General features: G+C 41.3%; 1 protein-coding gene across 1 annotated transcript in view; it reads right to left on the bottom strand.

Moving 5' to 3' along the window:
• Positions 1-610: 610 nt before the first annotated feature.
• LOC122062053 (probable cyclic nucleotide-gated ion channel 5) overlaps positions 611-16,431 on the bottom strand; it is a 56,423-nt gene continuing 40,602 nt past the window's right edge. The window contains exons 6-8 of the mRNA XM_042625689.1: positions 14,747-14,858; positions 1,835-2,071; positions 611-1,582 (exon numbers count right to left, since the gene is read on the bottom strand). Of these exons, the coding sequence (XP_042481623.1) occupies positions 863-1,582; positions 1,835-2,071; positions 14,747-14,858 (1,069 nt within the window). The 3' untranslated portion in view covers positions 611-862. The remainder of the gene's footprint in view (positions 1,583-1,834; positions 2,072-14,746; positions 14,859-16,431) is intronic.

The following is a 16,431-nucleotide window of genomic DNA, read 5'->3' as shown; positions in this document are numbered from 1 at the left end:
TTTTTTAATTGCGTGGGTTGTTTATTTTTAATTATTTATTTATTTAATTTTAATTGCGTGGCTTGCGTCTTTAAATTCTTAGTGACGAATGATTAGGACGTTATTTTAAATACATATGTTTAGGACGGTAGTTAGAATTAGATCACAACCATTAATAGGTTCACTTTCGTATTATTAAAAGAAAAAAAATAAAGTGGCTGCTCTCCCTGAGTTCGACCCGTAGCTACACTGATCCGTATGCTTGCAGTTACATTTAAAATCTCAAACGAGGAGCAAAAGAAATTTCATTTTCCTTGTCTGTTTTGGAAGTGGAAAAAGATTAAAATCCACAGGTTTGAACACATGCACTTCATCTTTAAGTTTGTTTTCCAAGTTTCCAACCAAGAAGATCTATAAATATTTTTCCTTAATACAGTAATACCATGAGCAAACTAAAGCAAGATGTGAAATAGCTGGGTGCTAATAGGATTTGACTTCAAATGGGATTTCATTCCCAGCTTGAGACAATAGTCTCTGCTTTCATCCTTGGGGCCCTCTAACCAAGGTTTGTGGCACCAGGGAAGAGGGAGCACTCCTAATTCTACTTCCACTCCTAGGAGCAAAGATGAGATTTTCACAAAAGTGGATATCCATCTACTAATGGATGATACTAGTATACAGTACAATGCAGAGCCATGAACTCCAGCAAACCCAGGCTTATAAAACTTACAATTGCTTCCAAGGAACTTCAAGTACAAATTGAATTCCAAGTCGATGATTTTGTGTGTATATTCTAGGCTATTCTTTGCTCTCTTTGAGAATAGATACAAATGATATGCCTGTGTCCACAATTTTCACAGATAAGAAAATCAAATATGATAAATCATTCTGCATCATCAGCATCAAAGTCAGGCTCCGGAGGCTTTGGTAGTTTCACCAAGTCTATAGCACTCTTGGAATTCCGACGGCGATGTACTCCCCGAAGAGCATTCGCTGCAAAACGGGATGCGAAGATGGTTGCACCAAAACTGGATGAACCAATCGAAGAAGTATCATCATCTCCACCAAAATCATCTCCTTCTTGTTCTACTTCATCTTCTTCTAATTCTTCTTGACGCCGAAGCTCTGCTATCTTCCTCTTAGAATAACGGCGCCAAGCAGCTTGGATAAAGCATGCAGCCCATGTCCTCCACTGTTGTGAGTAGAAACGGAATGTGTGCTGAACCTGTCTGCTGTGGAGGCGCCTAAACTGACTAGCAACAAACTTCAACTCCTCAGCTATCAGGGCAAAAGCCTCCACCTCTGTTAAAGCCTTAACTGTTCGGGTGGAAGATGGGAGGTTAGAACCAGATTTCGGATCCAATGCCCAGGTAAGGAGTTCTTCTCCACAGAAATCCCCTTCTTTCAGTAGACTACGGTTGAAAAATCCACTTCTGCCACCATCAGTGGTCACACTCTCCAGGCGACCACGTATTATGAAAAGCATCTCATCCACTGGATCTCCTTCCCGGACAATGTAAGTTTTCTCAGTGTACAAACTAGGCTTCAGCCGCTCACAAATGGCATCCAACAACCGTTCATCCATATTGTCAAACAGAGGAACCTGTACAGTGAAGCTAATGGAAATTAAAAAGAGGAAATATTGAAAGTAAACAATTCCATAGATCTCTTCCTTTGCTGATAAATTTGTGTTGGTTTAAAAAAGAAAGTTCAATTTAGAGGTATATGGTAACATACTAACATCTCCATGGTGAGAGCCTCCATACAAAAAATCATGCCCCAACCCCAACTCATCCCATCCCACAAAGGAACAAAAAGGCTAGAAGAAGAACAGATAAGATAAACAAGCACTTACCCTTCTCACCAAAGCCAAACACAGATGCCGTTTTATATCCCTCCTGAGATCCTTTGGCAGGTTCAGAACCAAGCTTTCTTCATCCACTCCACGTGTTTCCAACCACTTATACTGATCATACCGCCTGACTCGCTCCCTGAGATCTTGTGGAAGCAAACGGTGATGCATCCACTGTTCTGAATCACGCCTTTTGACCCTCATTTCCTCAAGTCGGATACCAAGAGATTGAAGATAGGTCTGTTGTGATAGAACAACATGAAAAGAAATCAGGATTCTCACCATCTTTTAACATGTTACCATCTCCTTATTCTTTACAATCATGAACAAGAACAAAATCCAATAGAATTGCAGTATGAATATGCATGCCCAAAAATTACAATAAGAAATTACCCATAAAATGAAATAAAGAAACCACTATTCAACTACCTATTTGGGAAAAGTAAAGGTCATTGATTTGGTTATCCTCTCTGCAGGAACCATTTAATTTTTTAATCCAATTTTTGCTTGATTACTAAAACCATTACAAATCATGATTATATAAAGATGGCCAAACCTAATAAAGGATAAGAACTTGAAGCATTAATATAATCTTCAGGGAGCATCTAGTTAATTGACCCAATGATACAGCAGCAAAGGAACTCCGATCAAATACAACGGACCCTTGAAATGCTTGAAACCAAAGAACAAACCTCTACCCATTTTTCTACATTTCAGCATAGGAGCTACTTAAAGATATCTTCATTGTAATACAGAAAATCTACATAAAATGACAATCTACAGAATACACTCTTACCAGAATAAAGCAGTCACTTGGGAGAAAGAGTGATTGTTTTCGGATGAGTAGGAGGTGGGATAAAGAGATAACTGCCCTTCTTTCCCATAGAAGTTCGTATAACATTATGATGCATTGAACTACTGAGAGGACTAAAGATGGTAGTACACAAAACAAATAACACTATTTGATGTAGATCAAAGTTATGAAGATGAACCAGTTTCACCAGGCAGCCCATTGGTTCATGGGGTGCACAGGCCCATATTCTGATATTAATTGGGCCCATATTTGAGTCCATATTCTGCATCTAAGTAGCCATCGAACAGCAGTATATAAGAAGAGATATTTTACAGATTTAGTGGGTCCCATAGCCAGCTGGCTTGGAGAAGAATTGGATAAATGTTATCAGCTTATTGGGACCCATTCAGAACTAGTGTGAAGGCTGTTCTTGGGATAGTTGCTGATTGCTTGGAGTACCTTTAGAAGATTTTAGTTGCTAATTTTTGTTAGGTAAAAGGCAGTATACCCAGATCTGTATCTCTCTCTCCTCCTCCCCTTGGAAAAGTCCCCTATGCCCCTGTAATCCCTCCCATTGGTTGAGCCACTAGCTCCAGGAAAGCCGGCAGCATACCTAACTTCCTCCCTTATTGTTATCCTAGAATAGAATCTACCAGTATATTATTTTTATTTTCTTCCTTTTCCTTTATTTGCTATTTGCTTTATAGTTTCTATTTCCATGAAGTACGACCTTACTGCCATGTGCAAGCCTTCTTTCCTTCTGTAACTTGTAGGGCAGCAAGTATATTGTTTAACGAGTCTTTGGTGTCTAGACACGATTTGAGAAATTAGTAAGTTTGTGTTGTCAACCATGTTTCTGTGAGAGACTGACCCTATCCCGTTCTGCTTCTTCCACCATCTATTCCACTGCTTTCTATTTTAGTATTATCCAGTATACCATCATCTTAGAGATACCGAAACTCACTTTGTCTACTACTATTGATCCTACTAATCATTAGAAGGCTGCTCTAGTGTTTCTCCATCTGAAGAAGAACTTTGTTTTTGAAGACCCAATACAACTTGCCGGTCTAGTGTTGGAGATGTTTCTGCAGCAAGACTTCCAGCCCTATCTATCACAAATCCAACCATCAGATCATGTCCCCCCCCCCTGGCAGTGTAACACCATCCCTTTGGACCTCCTTCAATTTTGATTTGAGCATGACCTAATAGATGAAAGTGACTACAGGATGTGAGTTGCTATTTAGTATTTTACTTTCATATCTTAGCATCTAACCATCATATTTGACTGAGGTTTTGAACACTCACTCAGTCCTAAAAGGCCGACCCTTTATAGGTATACCTGTCCCTTCAGATTTTCCTAGTTAATAACTCTGTCAACAGCCACTAATTTTACATTTTTGTTCAATTTCTGTTCTGATGACAGTTTAGTCAGCTCTACCCAAAAAAAAAAACAGACAGTATAGTCAGCATACTGTCCTGACATCTTGCGACAGAATAGCTTCTTAAATGTGTGAGGCAGATGTGTGAGGGTATTTTGTGTTGTTTGCTGTTTGACCTTGTTGGCAAATCTGGGCCACATGGCATGATGATGTGGCCAGTTTAAGTGACGTGGCCGAAAGTGGTGACGTGGCAGCGTGCAGTCTCTTCGTGTTAGAGTTTATGTAATAGGGGTACTTAGGAACTGTCATTATATTAAGTCATCCTAAATTGTGTTTTCCTTCTTTTACCTTTTACCTCCCTATGGGGGATTATGTAATTTCTCTAAGATATTATCTTGAACCTAATATAGGTGAAAAGAGCAAATAGCTCACTCACGATTTGCACTCTTCACTCTCTTTCTCCTCTCAATCTCTCCTACTTCCTTCCTCTCATCTCTAAACTCAATCTCTTTCATTTCCAACTTGGCATCAGAGCTGTGGGTTTGAGAATCGATCAAGGATCTTGTAACCTAGGCTGTCTAGCTATAGGGCAGGGAATACTTTGTACAAGCCATAGTGATGAATCAATAAATACACTGTACAGAAGCTACTGCTGGTGAAGATTGAAGCTATTCATGCTCCCTACATGAAGGACTCAACCTGATCTGCTGTCCCGTGAACAGTAACCAGATTTCTGAACCAGCCCTTGTTCTTCCTCATCAAGGCTTTGTTGGAGCTGGGACCTGGTCCATTGGAGTCTCCCTAGGCCCCCTTTTAAGCCCCTAAAAGCTTGATTGCAAAGGAGGGAAGCCCAAGGTCTGCAACTCCTTTTTTCTGCTATTGCTACAATAACTCTGTGAACAGTACCCAGATCTGGACCTTTTCTTCTTGTTCCTTCCTGGACTGAGGTCGGTTGGAGTTGGAATCAAGTTCTTTGGAGAAGCCCTAGGGTCCTCTTTAAACCCCCCCAAACCTTGCCTCGTGATTTGGTGTGATGTTTGAACACAACCACATCTCCCTTTGCTGCCAGGTATCAATTTATCAGTCTCTATGAGTTGTTTGATCTATAATGGCTAGCACTATGTGATTTGGTTGCTTACTTATGATGGATGTACTTGACTCTATAAAGTTTTATTATGCTATTGGGATGAAAATTCATGGTTAGAAGTGAGTTTTACTGATGTTACATCAAGATTTCATGGTTTACTAGCTTGCTGGAATTTTTGTTTGGATCCTGAGAAGATGGTATTTAGACTTGTGTTTCCCCCTTGGTTTGGATCCCCATTGGTGTTTTTTTAGGAGCATCCTTACATCATGTGTGTTCTCACAGAACCTATAGAAGCTACATCGGGTGGGTTCAGTAGTACTAACCCTAGTTCGATTGTCTTTGATAATCCCAATACTAAGATTTCTCTTGTGAAGTTGGATAATACCAACTATTTGGATTGGTCACATTTTGTGAAGCTATCCCTTCGGACTAGAGGGAAGCTAGGGTATATTACTGGGGTTATCAAGGCTCCCAATGTCGCAGATCTAGGTAACCAGAAATGGGAAACTGCGAACTCTACTGTTATGACTTGGCTACTTTTCTCCATATTATCAATAAGGAAACTGCTAAGGATATTTGGGATAGTGTCTCCCAGAAATATGATAGGGTAGGCGACTCTGTGAAGGTCTACCAGTGCCTTCAGCAGGCCCTCTCCATGAAGCAGGGGAACAAGTCTATTTCTGACTACTATACTTCTGTTATTGGACACTGAGAGGAGTATGATCATTATAGAGACCTTTAGTCGTCCAATCTGATGATGAAGCCAAGGTCTATAGATCTCTTAAAAAAGAGCGTGTTTAGATTCTACTAGGTGGGCTGAATTTAGACTATGAGCCAATCAGGATAAAGGTTTTAAGCTGATCACCTCTACCATCCCTTGATGAGGTGTGTAGCTACCTCTTGAGTGAAGAGACCAGGAGAGGTGCTATGGATTCTACATCTTCACTTGAGCGCTCTACTCTTTCTTCCACTACCCACCGAAAATGGGTGGACGTGGCCGAGGCCAAGGGTCATCCCGTGGAGATGATAGAGATAGACCCTGACAGTGTGATCACTGTGGAAAACCTGGGCACACTCGAGACTCGAGAGAGGTGTTAGTTTCTTCATGGTCGTCCTCCTAGTGCACGTGGTGGATCTACTGGCACATGTGGTGGCCATAGAGGAGGGGTTACAACCCATGCTACTATGACCAAGGATTAAAGTATCGGTATCGGTCGTCGTATCGGTCGGCCAAAATTAAGATACATATCGGAGGGTATCGTATCATATCGGAGGTATGCTAAAGATCACATATAAATGGATAGGAAACATTTTTTTAAACACTTTTGCATGAAGAATTTGTTAAAAAAAAGCTATTGATAACATGTATTATGCATAAACACTAAATTGAGGGTATCGCACTAAGAATTCAAGGTTTGTAGTTATCCCATAAATGTAAAATCCTTGTTCCCAACCTTAATTTCCACTTTAATTAGAGAGAAATATGGTTGGTAGCAATTTTGGAACAAAAACCCTAAAAAAATCGTGTTTTTTCTGAAAAATTATCCATCTTGGCCATTATATGACCGTAGCGCACTGTATCGGTACATACCGATACGTACCGATCGATACATACTCACCGATACGTACCAATCGATACATACCGATACGTACCGATACTCACCGATGAGTACCGATCGATACACACCGATACTCACCGATACGTACCGAAACGTACATTTCACCTCAATTTTATATTTTCCATAAAATCGTATCGGTGCATATCGGTATGTATCGTAGGATATATATCGATACGAAAGGATTTTAAAAATTCCATGTATCGAATCGATGTGTATTGTATCGATCGACTAAATTTAAGATACGTTTCGGAGGGTATCGTATCGATATCGGAGATACTTTAAACCATGACTATGACAGAGACTGATACTAGAGGCACCTCACAAGCAGATACCAACTCCTTCTCTAGGGATGATATTGCAGTGCTTCGTCAGTTTGTGTCTCAACTTGATAGTCCATCTACCTTACAGGATGCTTCAGCTTCCTCTATGCATGTCACCACCTCTGCACCTTCCACAGCTCCATCGTGGGTCATTGACTCTGGTGCCACTAACCAAATGACTAGTATGTCTGATTATTATGATTCTTACTATATTTATTCTGGTAAGGATAAGGTTCGGGTGGCTGATGGTACCCTCTCCTTTGTTCCTGGTAAAGGAAATATTCCCATTACCTCTTCTGTTTCACTAAATTCCGTTCTTCATATTCTTAACCTTACATTGAACCTTTTGTCTATGAGCACTTTGACTAAATCCTTGAATTGTTGTATCACTTTTTCCCTTCTCACGGTCTTTTTCAAGATTTTCTGATAAAGAGGATTATTGGTAGTGGACGTAAGGAGAGCTGACTCTACTGTCTTGAGCAACAATTATCTTTTCTGACCACATGTGGCCATAGTGGTAGTAGTTCTATAAACTCTGTGATGCTTTGGCATCAACGTTTAAACAGTTACCTCATCTATTTATGTCTTTGCTTTCTTCTCATGTATTTCATTGTGAATCATTTATTTTTGCAAAACATTGTCGTTCATCTTATCCCTATCATGGTAATAGAAAAGAGGAGAAGTGAGAAAAGAGAGAAGAGCAAGTTAGGGTTTCCTTGCACATTAATGCTCAAGAAGATGATGAAGTCTCTGTGAGCATCAAGTCAGTCAGTGAACACTTGGAGAACCAAGTTCCTCTTGAGAGGTGAAGTTGGAGATTCCAGTGATCAGTGAAGGTTCCCAAAGCATCAAAGACAACTAGTTGTGAGATTCTCTAACCTTAGATTTACTTTACACACTTTATTAGTAATGTTGTATGCATGCTAGCTGTAGTGGATATTGATGTATATACATTGCAAGGTTGAGGTTGACTGTAGGGCATATTGTATAAGCCCATTTGATTGTATATCTCTGTATTGGGTGCTAAGTGGGTGTTCCCTTGCAGTGGGTGCTGCAATTTGAGATTGACATTTTCTTTATACTATATTCTGTACGAAGTGCGTGGAATGTGGAATATGGAATGGGTGTGCACAATTGAAAGTGCCAATGAGGGGCTAAGTGTGCATACGATTGTGTGAGAACAAGTACAGGTGTTATAGGGTTTGCCAAGTCAGCATTCAAGCCATTTTGAGATATGGAGTTGGACTCACATTCACCCTCTATCAGTGACTGCAGGGTTACAACATTTTGTGCCTAGGACCCAATTGATAGCCCACTGTTTGGGTGATTTTTAATTATTTTCCGGCCGGAACCAAGTGTTAAGCTTTTTGTTTTGTCCATGCAAGAGATCATACTTGGGATTAGGCTACTAGTGACCAAGATTTAAGTTACTATTCTAGACATGCATCATGATGCATCTCCATTGGTATTGAACTACTAAGACGACTAAAGATGGTTGCCACAAAAGTAAAAATGTAATGATTCATGGGTGCTTCTTTTACCTATAGATGCAAAGAATGGTTGAAAATACATATTCCATCCGGATTGATATCTGTTCAATCCGATACTTTCTGAATACTTGTCTATTTGAAGCAAATTCAGAATTTTTATTTTTTAGCGCCCGTTATGTTGCCAGAAACAAATTTGGATACTATTCCATCCGATCCATAAAATATCTGCTCCGTTTAGGTATTCAAATATTCAATACATAAAGTAATAACATAACACATGAAGGTTATAACTACAATTTAATACGAATAATACACAATCATGAAATTCATTCTCACCATTCCCAAACCGATAAAATATCCCTTCCTTTTGTCAATCCCTATGGAGGAGATCCTAGCCATAAATATCTAAAGCCCCTAATACCTAGACTGCTGGCACTCATTGTAACGCTTACCTCTCCTAGTGCTGGCATTCACCCAATAATGGTTCCTGGCTCAATTGAACTCCATCTTTGATCTTTTGTCTTTTGTTTCAGAGGTACCAAAGTATTTTATTAATCAAAGAAAATAACAGGTACAACATGGGATAACATAGTATGCAACAACAAGAAGAATTAAAAAATCCAAAAAACTAGAAATGGGAGCTACCTCAGTCGATGAGGACCCATAAATGGCTGTCTACCGCCTCTCCCTATCTATATATATAGGCAGAAGATCCCTGCCGGTTTGGCGTGTTCAGTCTGGGCATTTCCTACGCCAGACCGGTAGGGATCTTTTTCCATATATATATATATATATAGGAGAAAGAACCCTGCCCGCTTACGTGTCTCTACGCACAGACACAGGCTGGCATGAAAAGATGGCACTGGCTCCACGCAGCCTCGTATTGGCCTATGTGCTGGTGCAGTGGCCACGCAAGAGGACAGGGTTCTCTTGACCAAATATATTGATAGATAAATAGATAGATAGATAGATATATAGATATAGACACATTCTTTTATCACTTTCTTTCAGGGTTTACGGAAGTTGGTCATCTAGCTGATCCATATTGCATCTCACCCAATCAATTAATGGATTCTCATGGATTTAATAAGAAACAGAGTTAAGATGTAGACTTTGAATATACACTGTCTAGTGCTTCTCAAATTTAATTAAGGATTAGGGTAGCATGGAGCATGGATTTGTCAAATTTTTTTTTTAATGAATTAGTAAATTCATTACCAAGGAGAAAAGGAATATACAAGGGATAAGCGGGTGGGGAAGAGAACAAGGGCTAAGAGAAGCCTAACAAGAACAGACCCAGAATAACAACTAGGGCAAAGTACAAACCAAGCCAAAATGATACATCACTGGTGGGGGGGATGATAGAGGTGGTGAGACCACAAGAGACAAACAGTGAGCTTGCTCCTTGGGGTATCAGGCACTATATGGTGGCAGAGGCAGCCCAACTTGGAGCTAACATCAAAGTAGATGGCTTTCCAAATCATCTCAAAGGAGCGAGAGTTGGAAGTCCTACAAAGATTTCGCTCCATCCAGATACGGTTAATAGTAGCACAGAAGGTGAGCTTGCCAGCAGTATTAAAAATGGCAAGGCCCCATAAGTCATGCCAACCTAGATTCATTCTCTGCTTAAAGGGAGAATTCTTCTACAGGATGGCCAACATGAGCTAAGGAATCTCTTCCATACAGTGGAGGAGAAGGGCAAGAGAAAAAGAGGTGGTCAACATCTTCAGTGCCATTCCAGCAGAGGCGACAGGAATGAGGCACTTAAATATGCTTGTAGATAAGGAAGGACTGCGTGGGGAGGCAATTGGAGAGAGTCTGTCAGGCGGTAAAGCTGTGTCAAAGAATATGGCCTATAAACCAAATGATATTGCGCCAGGGGGAGAACGGACTGTTAATAAGAATGTAGTTCCAAGCAGAAGCAGAGGTGAAGAGACCCAAGGAAGAGGAGGTCCAAATGATCTTATCAGGCCTACCCATATTGCCAGAAGGGATGGGAAGGAGGGAGGACCAGAGACCAGCTAGAGGGGGGAGGAGGGTGGGGGGGCAATTGCCCAAAGAAATGATGGAGACAAATGCATTTCTGTTGAGGCCAAAGGAATAAATGGTTCTGGGGGTGATCATGGAGAGGAGAATGCCTGATAGGTGCCGGGGATCCAACTAGAGAGAGGTAGTGGCACCATCTCCTATGGATATAGCACCCAAGGCAATAAGGAGAGAGGATTTTCCTCTAGATCCAAGAGGAGTCATGGGGGGATAGAGGCAGTCCAGAGGGAGGAGTAGACCCAAGAGACCCAGATGCTATTATGCCGGGTAGCAAGCTTCTAGATGAGCTTAAGAAGACCTATATTATTGGCATCTTTAAGCCTTCTCACACCCAGACCTCCTTCAGATTTGGGAAGATAAACTTTGGCCCAACTAAGAGGGTGGAGGAATATGGAGGCATACGTGCCTTTCTATAGGAAGGAGTAAAGGAGACTCTCGATGGATTTATAGATGAAAGCAGGAAGGACAAAGATACCAGACCAGTAAAGATACATGGATTGCAAAACAGACTTGATGAGGACCAAGTGCCCAACATAAGAGAGAAGCTTACCTTTCCAAAGTTGGAGCCTTTTCCTAAGAAATCAAGCAAGGGGGTACAATGATGGTTGGAGAGCCTGGAGGAGATAAGAGGACGGCTCAGATACTTGATAGAGAGGGAACCATAGGAGAAACCAGTGATACTGAGGAGGTGGGCTTGGCAGGAATCAGACTCCAAAAAGAAAGAGATTAGATTTAAAGTCGTTGATGCGAAGCTCGGAGAGGAGCTCGAAAATATGAGCTTGGAACCCTAATACCACACTGTGACGACCATAAACCCTGATACCACACTATGATGACCATAACTCCTGGCAACCATCCCAACCCTCATACCTTGGAGCACCTTACAAGGTGTAAGAGTTGGGATGGTTTCCAAGAGATATGGCATCATGCTCAGAAGGGGCCTAAGTGGACTAGAGAGAAGAAGGAGAGCCATCAGCCACAAAAGACGACTTTTGAGAGGTTAACACAAAAGGTGTTGTATGCAAATGAAGGGAGGCACAATCGCTTGAGAAGTATTCAAGCTGGTTAGCTGAGATCGGAGCATGCTCAGGAGAGGCTTGAGCAAACCAGAGAGCTAGAAGAGAACATTGCAAGGTTACACGATAAGGCAGACAGTAGGCGACGACAGCGGCAGGGAGCGACACCATGGTAGGAGGGAGAGCCAATGTAGCAAGGACCAAGGGATCCAAGATCGATGAGCCAGACAAAAGGGGGGAGAAGAGGCATACACGTGGCAAAGCAGGGGAGCAGTCGTAGCCAAATAGTCGGGCAAGGAAGAAGGGGCTATTGGTCGGAGAAGATTACCTGAAGAGGGAGGATGGTGGAGGCTAAAAGGTATAAGATGGGTTAGATGGATGAGTCAAATCTATGAGGGCCAAGTCAGAGGTGGCAAGGTTAAAGGAGGTGAGGAGGGTCGGGTCGATAAGGGGATTGTTAGAGGAGGATAAGTTAGAGGGGTGTTTGGATGCAGAAAGAAAGGAGGCTAGATAGAAGTGGCCAAAGGGTTAAGCCACTCTAGATAGAACTAGAGACGGGAGAGGCTTGATTGGCTAGTGACAGAAGAGAAAGATGGGTTCAACAAAGTAGGACGGTTAAAAGAGATAGTGGAGGGGCCTAAAGGAAGAGGGAGGATTTCAGAAGAATTCGAAGCGACAGATACGTGGACAAAAGGGTTTGTGTGAATAAAGGGATCTAGAGAGCCAGAGTCGAGATTAGATGGACAGGCGGGAGAGGAAGGCGGCTAGGACCAGAAGCAGCGGGAGGGGAAGGGATGGTTGTATGAAGTGGCACCAAGGATGGAGATTGAGGCGGAGTGGACTAACGTCAACATCAGAGTCCGACAGGTCCAAAAGGGGGGAGAACTAGTTTAAACTAATGGGTAAAGCATGGTGGTCCGAAGCATCGATGGAGGCCGGCCGGGAGCAAAAAGAGACCTCCTTAGAGGGTTTGGGTTCCACTATGAGGCTATGAATATGGTGACCTCTTTGGCGAGTCTTTTTTCTTCCTCAAATCTCAATGGAGGGGTATCTAGCCATGGAATCCCAATCACCGTCGGCATTAATAGGGCCTTCAGGAGCATGCATAGGAGGATCAACAGCAGAGAGCATCTTGGTGGCTAGACATTTGGAAGTGTTGTGACCAAAGATCTTGCAAGTGTTGCATTGGGGAGGCATCCATTCATATTCGACCTATTGGATGAAAGAGTATCCACCACCATCCATAATAGTTACAGAGGATGGCAATATTCAATCTGCTGTAACCTCAACACATATCTGAGTGAAGGCAAGTCTGTCTATGAGCTTTTGTGCGTTGATTCAAGAAGAGGGGCTTTCCAATTACAAAACCCACTATACTTAACCCATTAACGCACTAGTATTGCAAGGACAGATTGGGTAGAGCTATCCAAACCGGGATGATTTGAAGGTCTTTGGATAGGGAGTAGTGTTGGTCCCATGGTCGCAGAAGATGGGCTTCTTCTTCTTTACTTTTCAGAGGCCTCCCTCCAGGTGGTGATCCTATCTTGTTCATCAGAAAGGTTGAAAATGAAAAGGTCATTTTGAAGGAGAAAGGTGGAAAGGGAACCAAGAAGCCCCGACTGTTTTGAAAGGGAGAATTTCATAATGTGAAAGGGAGGACGGGCTCCCATAAAGTGGCCGATCACACAATTTTTCCATGTGAGGATTTCCAACTCAACCAAACCAGGGGGTAGAGGCCAATCTTGGTCTCATTCTGGAAGGAAGGGAGAATGAAGAAAAGGGAGTTCCCAACTTTGGAAGGAAGGGGGCAGAACCACAGTGGACCAAGGCTTGGTGGGCGAAGGAGGAGCACAGGGGGTGGAGAGGGAGGAGGGGAAATCAGCGGAGGGAGGGAAGGAGGTAGCAGGTGGAATGGTGGAAGGGGAGGGAGCATCAGAGGGGAGGTAGGAAGTGGGAGGTGGAGGTATTAACGGGAGCAGGGGGAGAAGGAGAGGTTACAGTGGGAGGAGCCACTGGAGAGATGGGGTTGATGGGAGGAAAGAGACTATGAGGAGGGGGTTCCTGGATTTAGAGATGGCAGTAGGAAGGACAAAGATACCAGACCAATATTTAGATCTTTTGATGCTACCACTCTTCCACTCATACAACATCTTGTTCTTACGTGTATGTCACTAATTTTTGTGAGGAAGTTACGTGACTGTAATATTCCAGTGGTAGATCAACTCTACCATAGTAAAGTTCAATCTGCAACCCTAAATTATTTTTCTAACCGTTAAGGAATTTTCACTTTACTCCTACCCCCCATGGTTAAAGTATCGTCAATACCAATATGATACCCTTCGATACATATCTTAAATTTAGTAGACCAATACGGTGACCTATACCGATACTTTAATCCTTGATCTTTAGCATATCGTAGCGTATCTCCGATACGATACGATACCCTCTGACATGTATCTTAAATTTAGCCAACCGATACAGCGACCGGTACCGATACTCTAATCCTTGACCCCCTCCCTGACCCTTCTATTTTTCTAAGAGTTTGTAATAGCATTAGGATGACTGGTCCAGAGTATTCCAATAAGAACCGTAGAGTTTTATCCTACTTCATCTTCAAAATCTACTAATTGAGTTATCCAATATCAGATACAAATATAATTTGGGTATCCATCAGTATATTGAATTTGAATAATTCAATCAACCAATTAATAATCTCACAGATATAAATCGAAGTAGGATATCAGTCATAATAAACAGATTCACAGCCAGATATGCATGTATTAGCTCCAAGTCTGCCCCTCTTATATCTCTAGTTCTATCATTTCCTGAAACTAGATCCAAGACCACCATAGTTTACAGTGTTCCTCTTGACTTCCATAGACAAATAAGTTCCATGGGGACAACAGTTACTGGATGAAGATTTCTATGAAGTCTACAATGTTTAAGCAGTCTGATTTGAACTACATGTAACTTTTTCTATCAGGTCCTGATAAATAAAAATCAGTAAACAATGCCATACAGAAAAAATTTACAAATACACCAATTAAGTTTTTTTCTACCTCTCAGCAATAATAATGAATATTAATCCAAAGCAACAGGGTGGAAATCCTGAAAGCTCTTTTTTTTAGGACCTGGGGGAGGGGGTGGGGAGGCTCAAACACTTACCTGCATGTTACCAATCAAGAGTGCGAAGAGGATGAGCCCAAAAATAGCAAGAGCTATGGAAAAGATGACCTCGCCAGGATAGGTACTGGTTTGGAGCCCCTGCCCAAGAGTACTATAGGAAGCACCAAAAAGATATGGTATAGTTAGGACTAATAACTTGAATATGCTTAGTATATTATCAACTAAACTCTGGCTGGATTTTCCTATGTCTACATTGGAAGCCAAGAAAAGAAAAGGAAAGTAAATATTAAAAAAGAAAAAAAAAGAAATTGAGGAGAGAGATATACACAAATCATTACCTCATCATGATTTGTGTCATTAAGTTTTTTATTTTCTTTCCTTTTCTTTTATTGGCTTCCAAACGTAGCCTATGTGAAAAGTAAAATATGGACAAAATGATAAAAATAAGGGGCAACTTTCGTGAGTTGATTGGCAAAACCACAGGTCGGAAACCTGGAAACCATTCTTAGAATATAAACACAGAAAAGCTAGTCAAACAAAAAGGCATAGCTATAGAACGTAGAAAAGAAACCACTATATGTAATGGGAAGGATAAGCATCGAACACAGAGGAGGGTGCAGCATTTATTTCCCCATGTTAGTTCCTCAATTAACATCAGTGAATTAGATGGAAGTAGTAATACCCATGCAAGTAATGGACTAATAGAGGATTTTACAATGTTTCTCTTATCGCAAAAAATATGGGTATTACTACTTACTATGTCATGCACTTCTTACGGGATATAGACACTTTGGTGCAAATTCTTATACCTTAATAAGCATCAGTCCTCAAACTGTAACGTGAAGTCTGTTAAAGCATAAACATGATAAGGGAAGTCTCCCAAATTGTGGTGTGAGACAGTTAAATGTTAGTGGTAGTCATTTGGGTGTTTGTTTGGGTTTCTGCTTATCTGTTAGTTGTTTACTTTATCTACTCTAATTTAATTTATGTCAAATGCAAGGTCATTGGTAGTTATCGGTTCACACAGTGCGTTTCTGATTGTCCTGTATTTGTTCGTCGACGTGGGCCCAAGGTGGTTATCCTGGTTGTGTGCGTAGATGATATCATTATTTGTGCTGATGATTCCTCTAGGATTGAGGATGTCAAGGCATATCTATGACGACATTTTCAGATGAAAGATTAGTGAACACTTATGTTTATAGTACAACGGGTGTCGGTTTATCTCAAAGGAAATATGTACTTGATCTTCTATCTGAACTGGATGTTAGGTTCCAAACCTATGGATACTCCAATGGATTCTCATTTGAAACTTGGAGCATGTGATGACAGAGGCTTTGCAGATAAACACTAGTACAACAACTTGTTGGCAGACTTATTTATCTAATTGTTACCTATATAGACATTTCATTTGCTATGGGTGTAATTAGTTAGTTCATGGGAACTCCTAAACAACTCCATTGGGTGGCTATCTATCGTATTTTTAGGTATCTCAAAAGCGCTCCTGGTAATCGGCATCATGGTTTTACTGACATTATGGACACTTTGATGCTGACTAGGTAGGTGCTGATGGTGATCGTATATCTACTATTGGACATTGTACATTTGTTGGCGAAATCTTGTTACCTGGAGGCATGATTCAAAATCTCCCCAAAATTTCAGTCAAAACTCCGAAATTGTTTGATATTGGTCTAGCCCAAGATGAAACCTGGGGTTGAAAGCCAAAT

This window comes from Macadamia integrifolia, chromosome 14 (genome assembly GCF_013358625.1).
Source record: "Macadamia integrifolia cultivar HAES 741 chromosome 14, SCU_Mint_v3, whole genome shotgun sequence".
NCBI classification, from domain to species: domain Eukaryota; kingdom Viridiplantae; phylum Streptophyta; class Magnoliopsida; order Proteales; family Proteaceae; genus Macadamia; species Macadamia integrifolia.
This window is presented reverse-complemented; position numbering and strand designations above follow the sequence as displayed.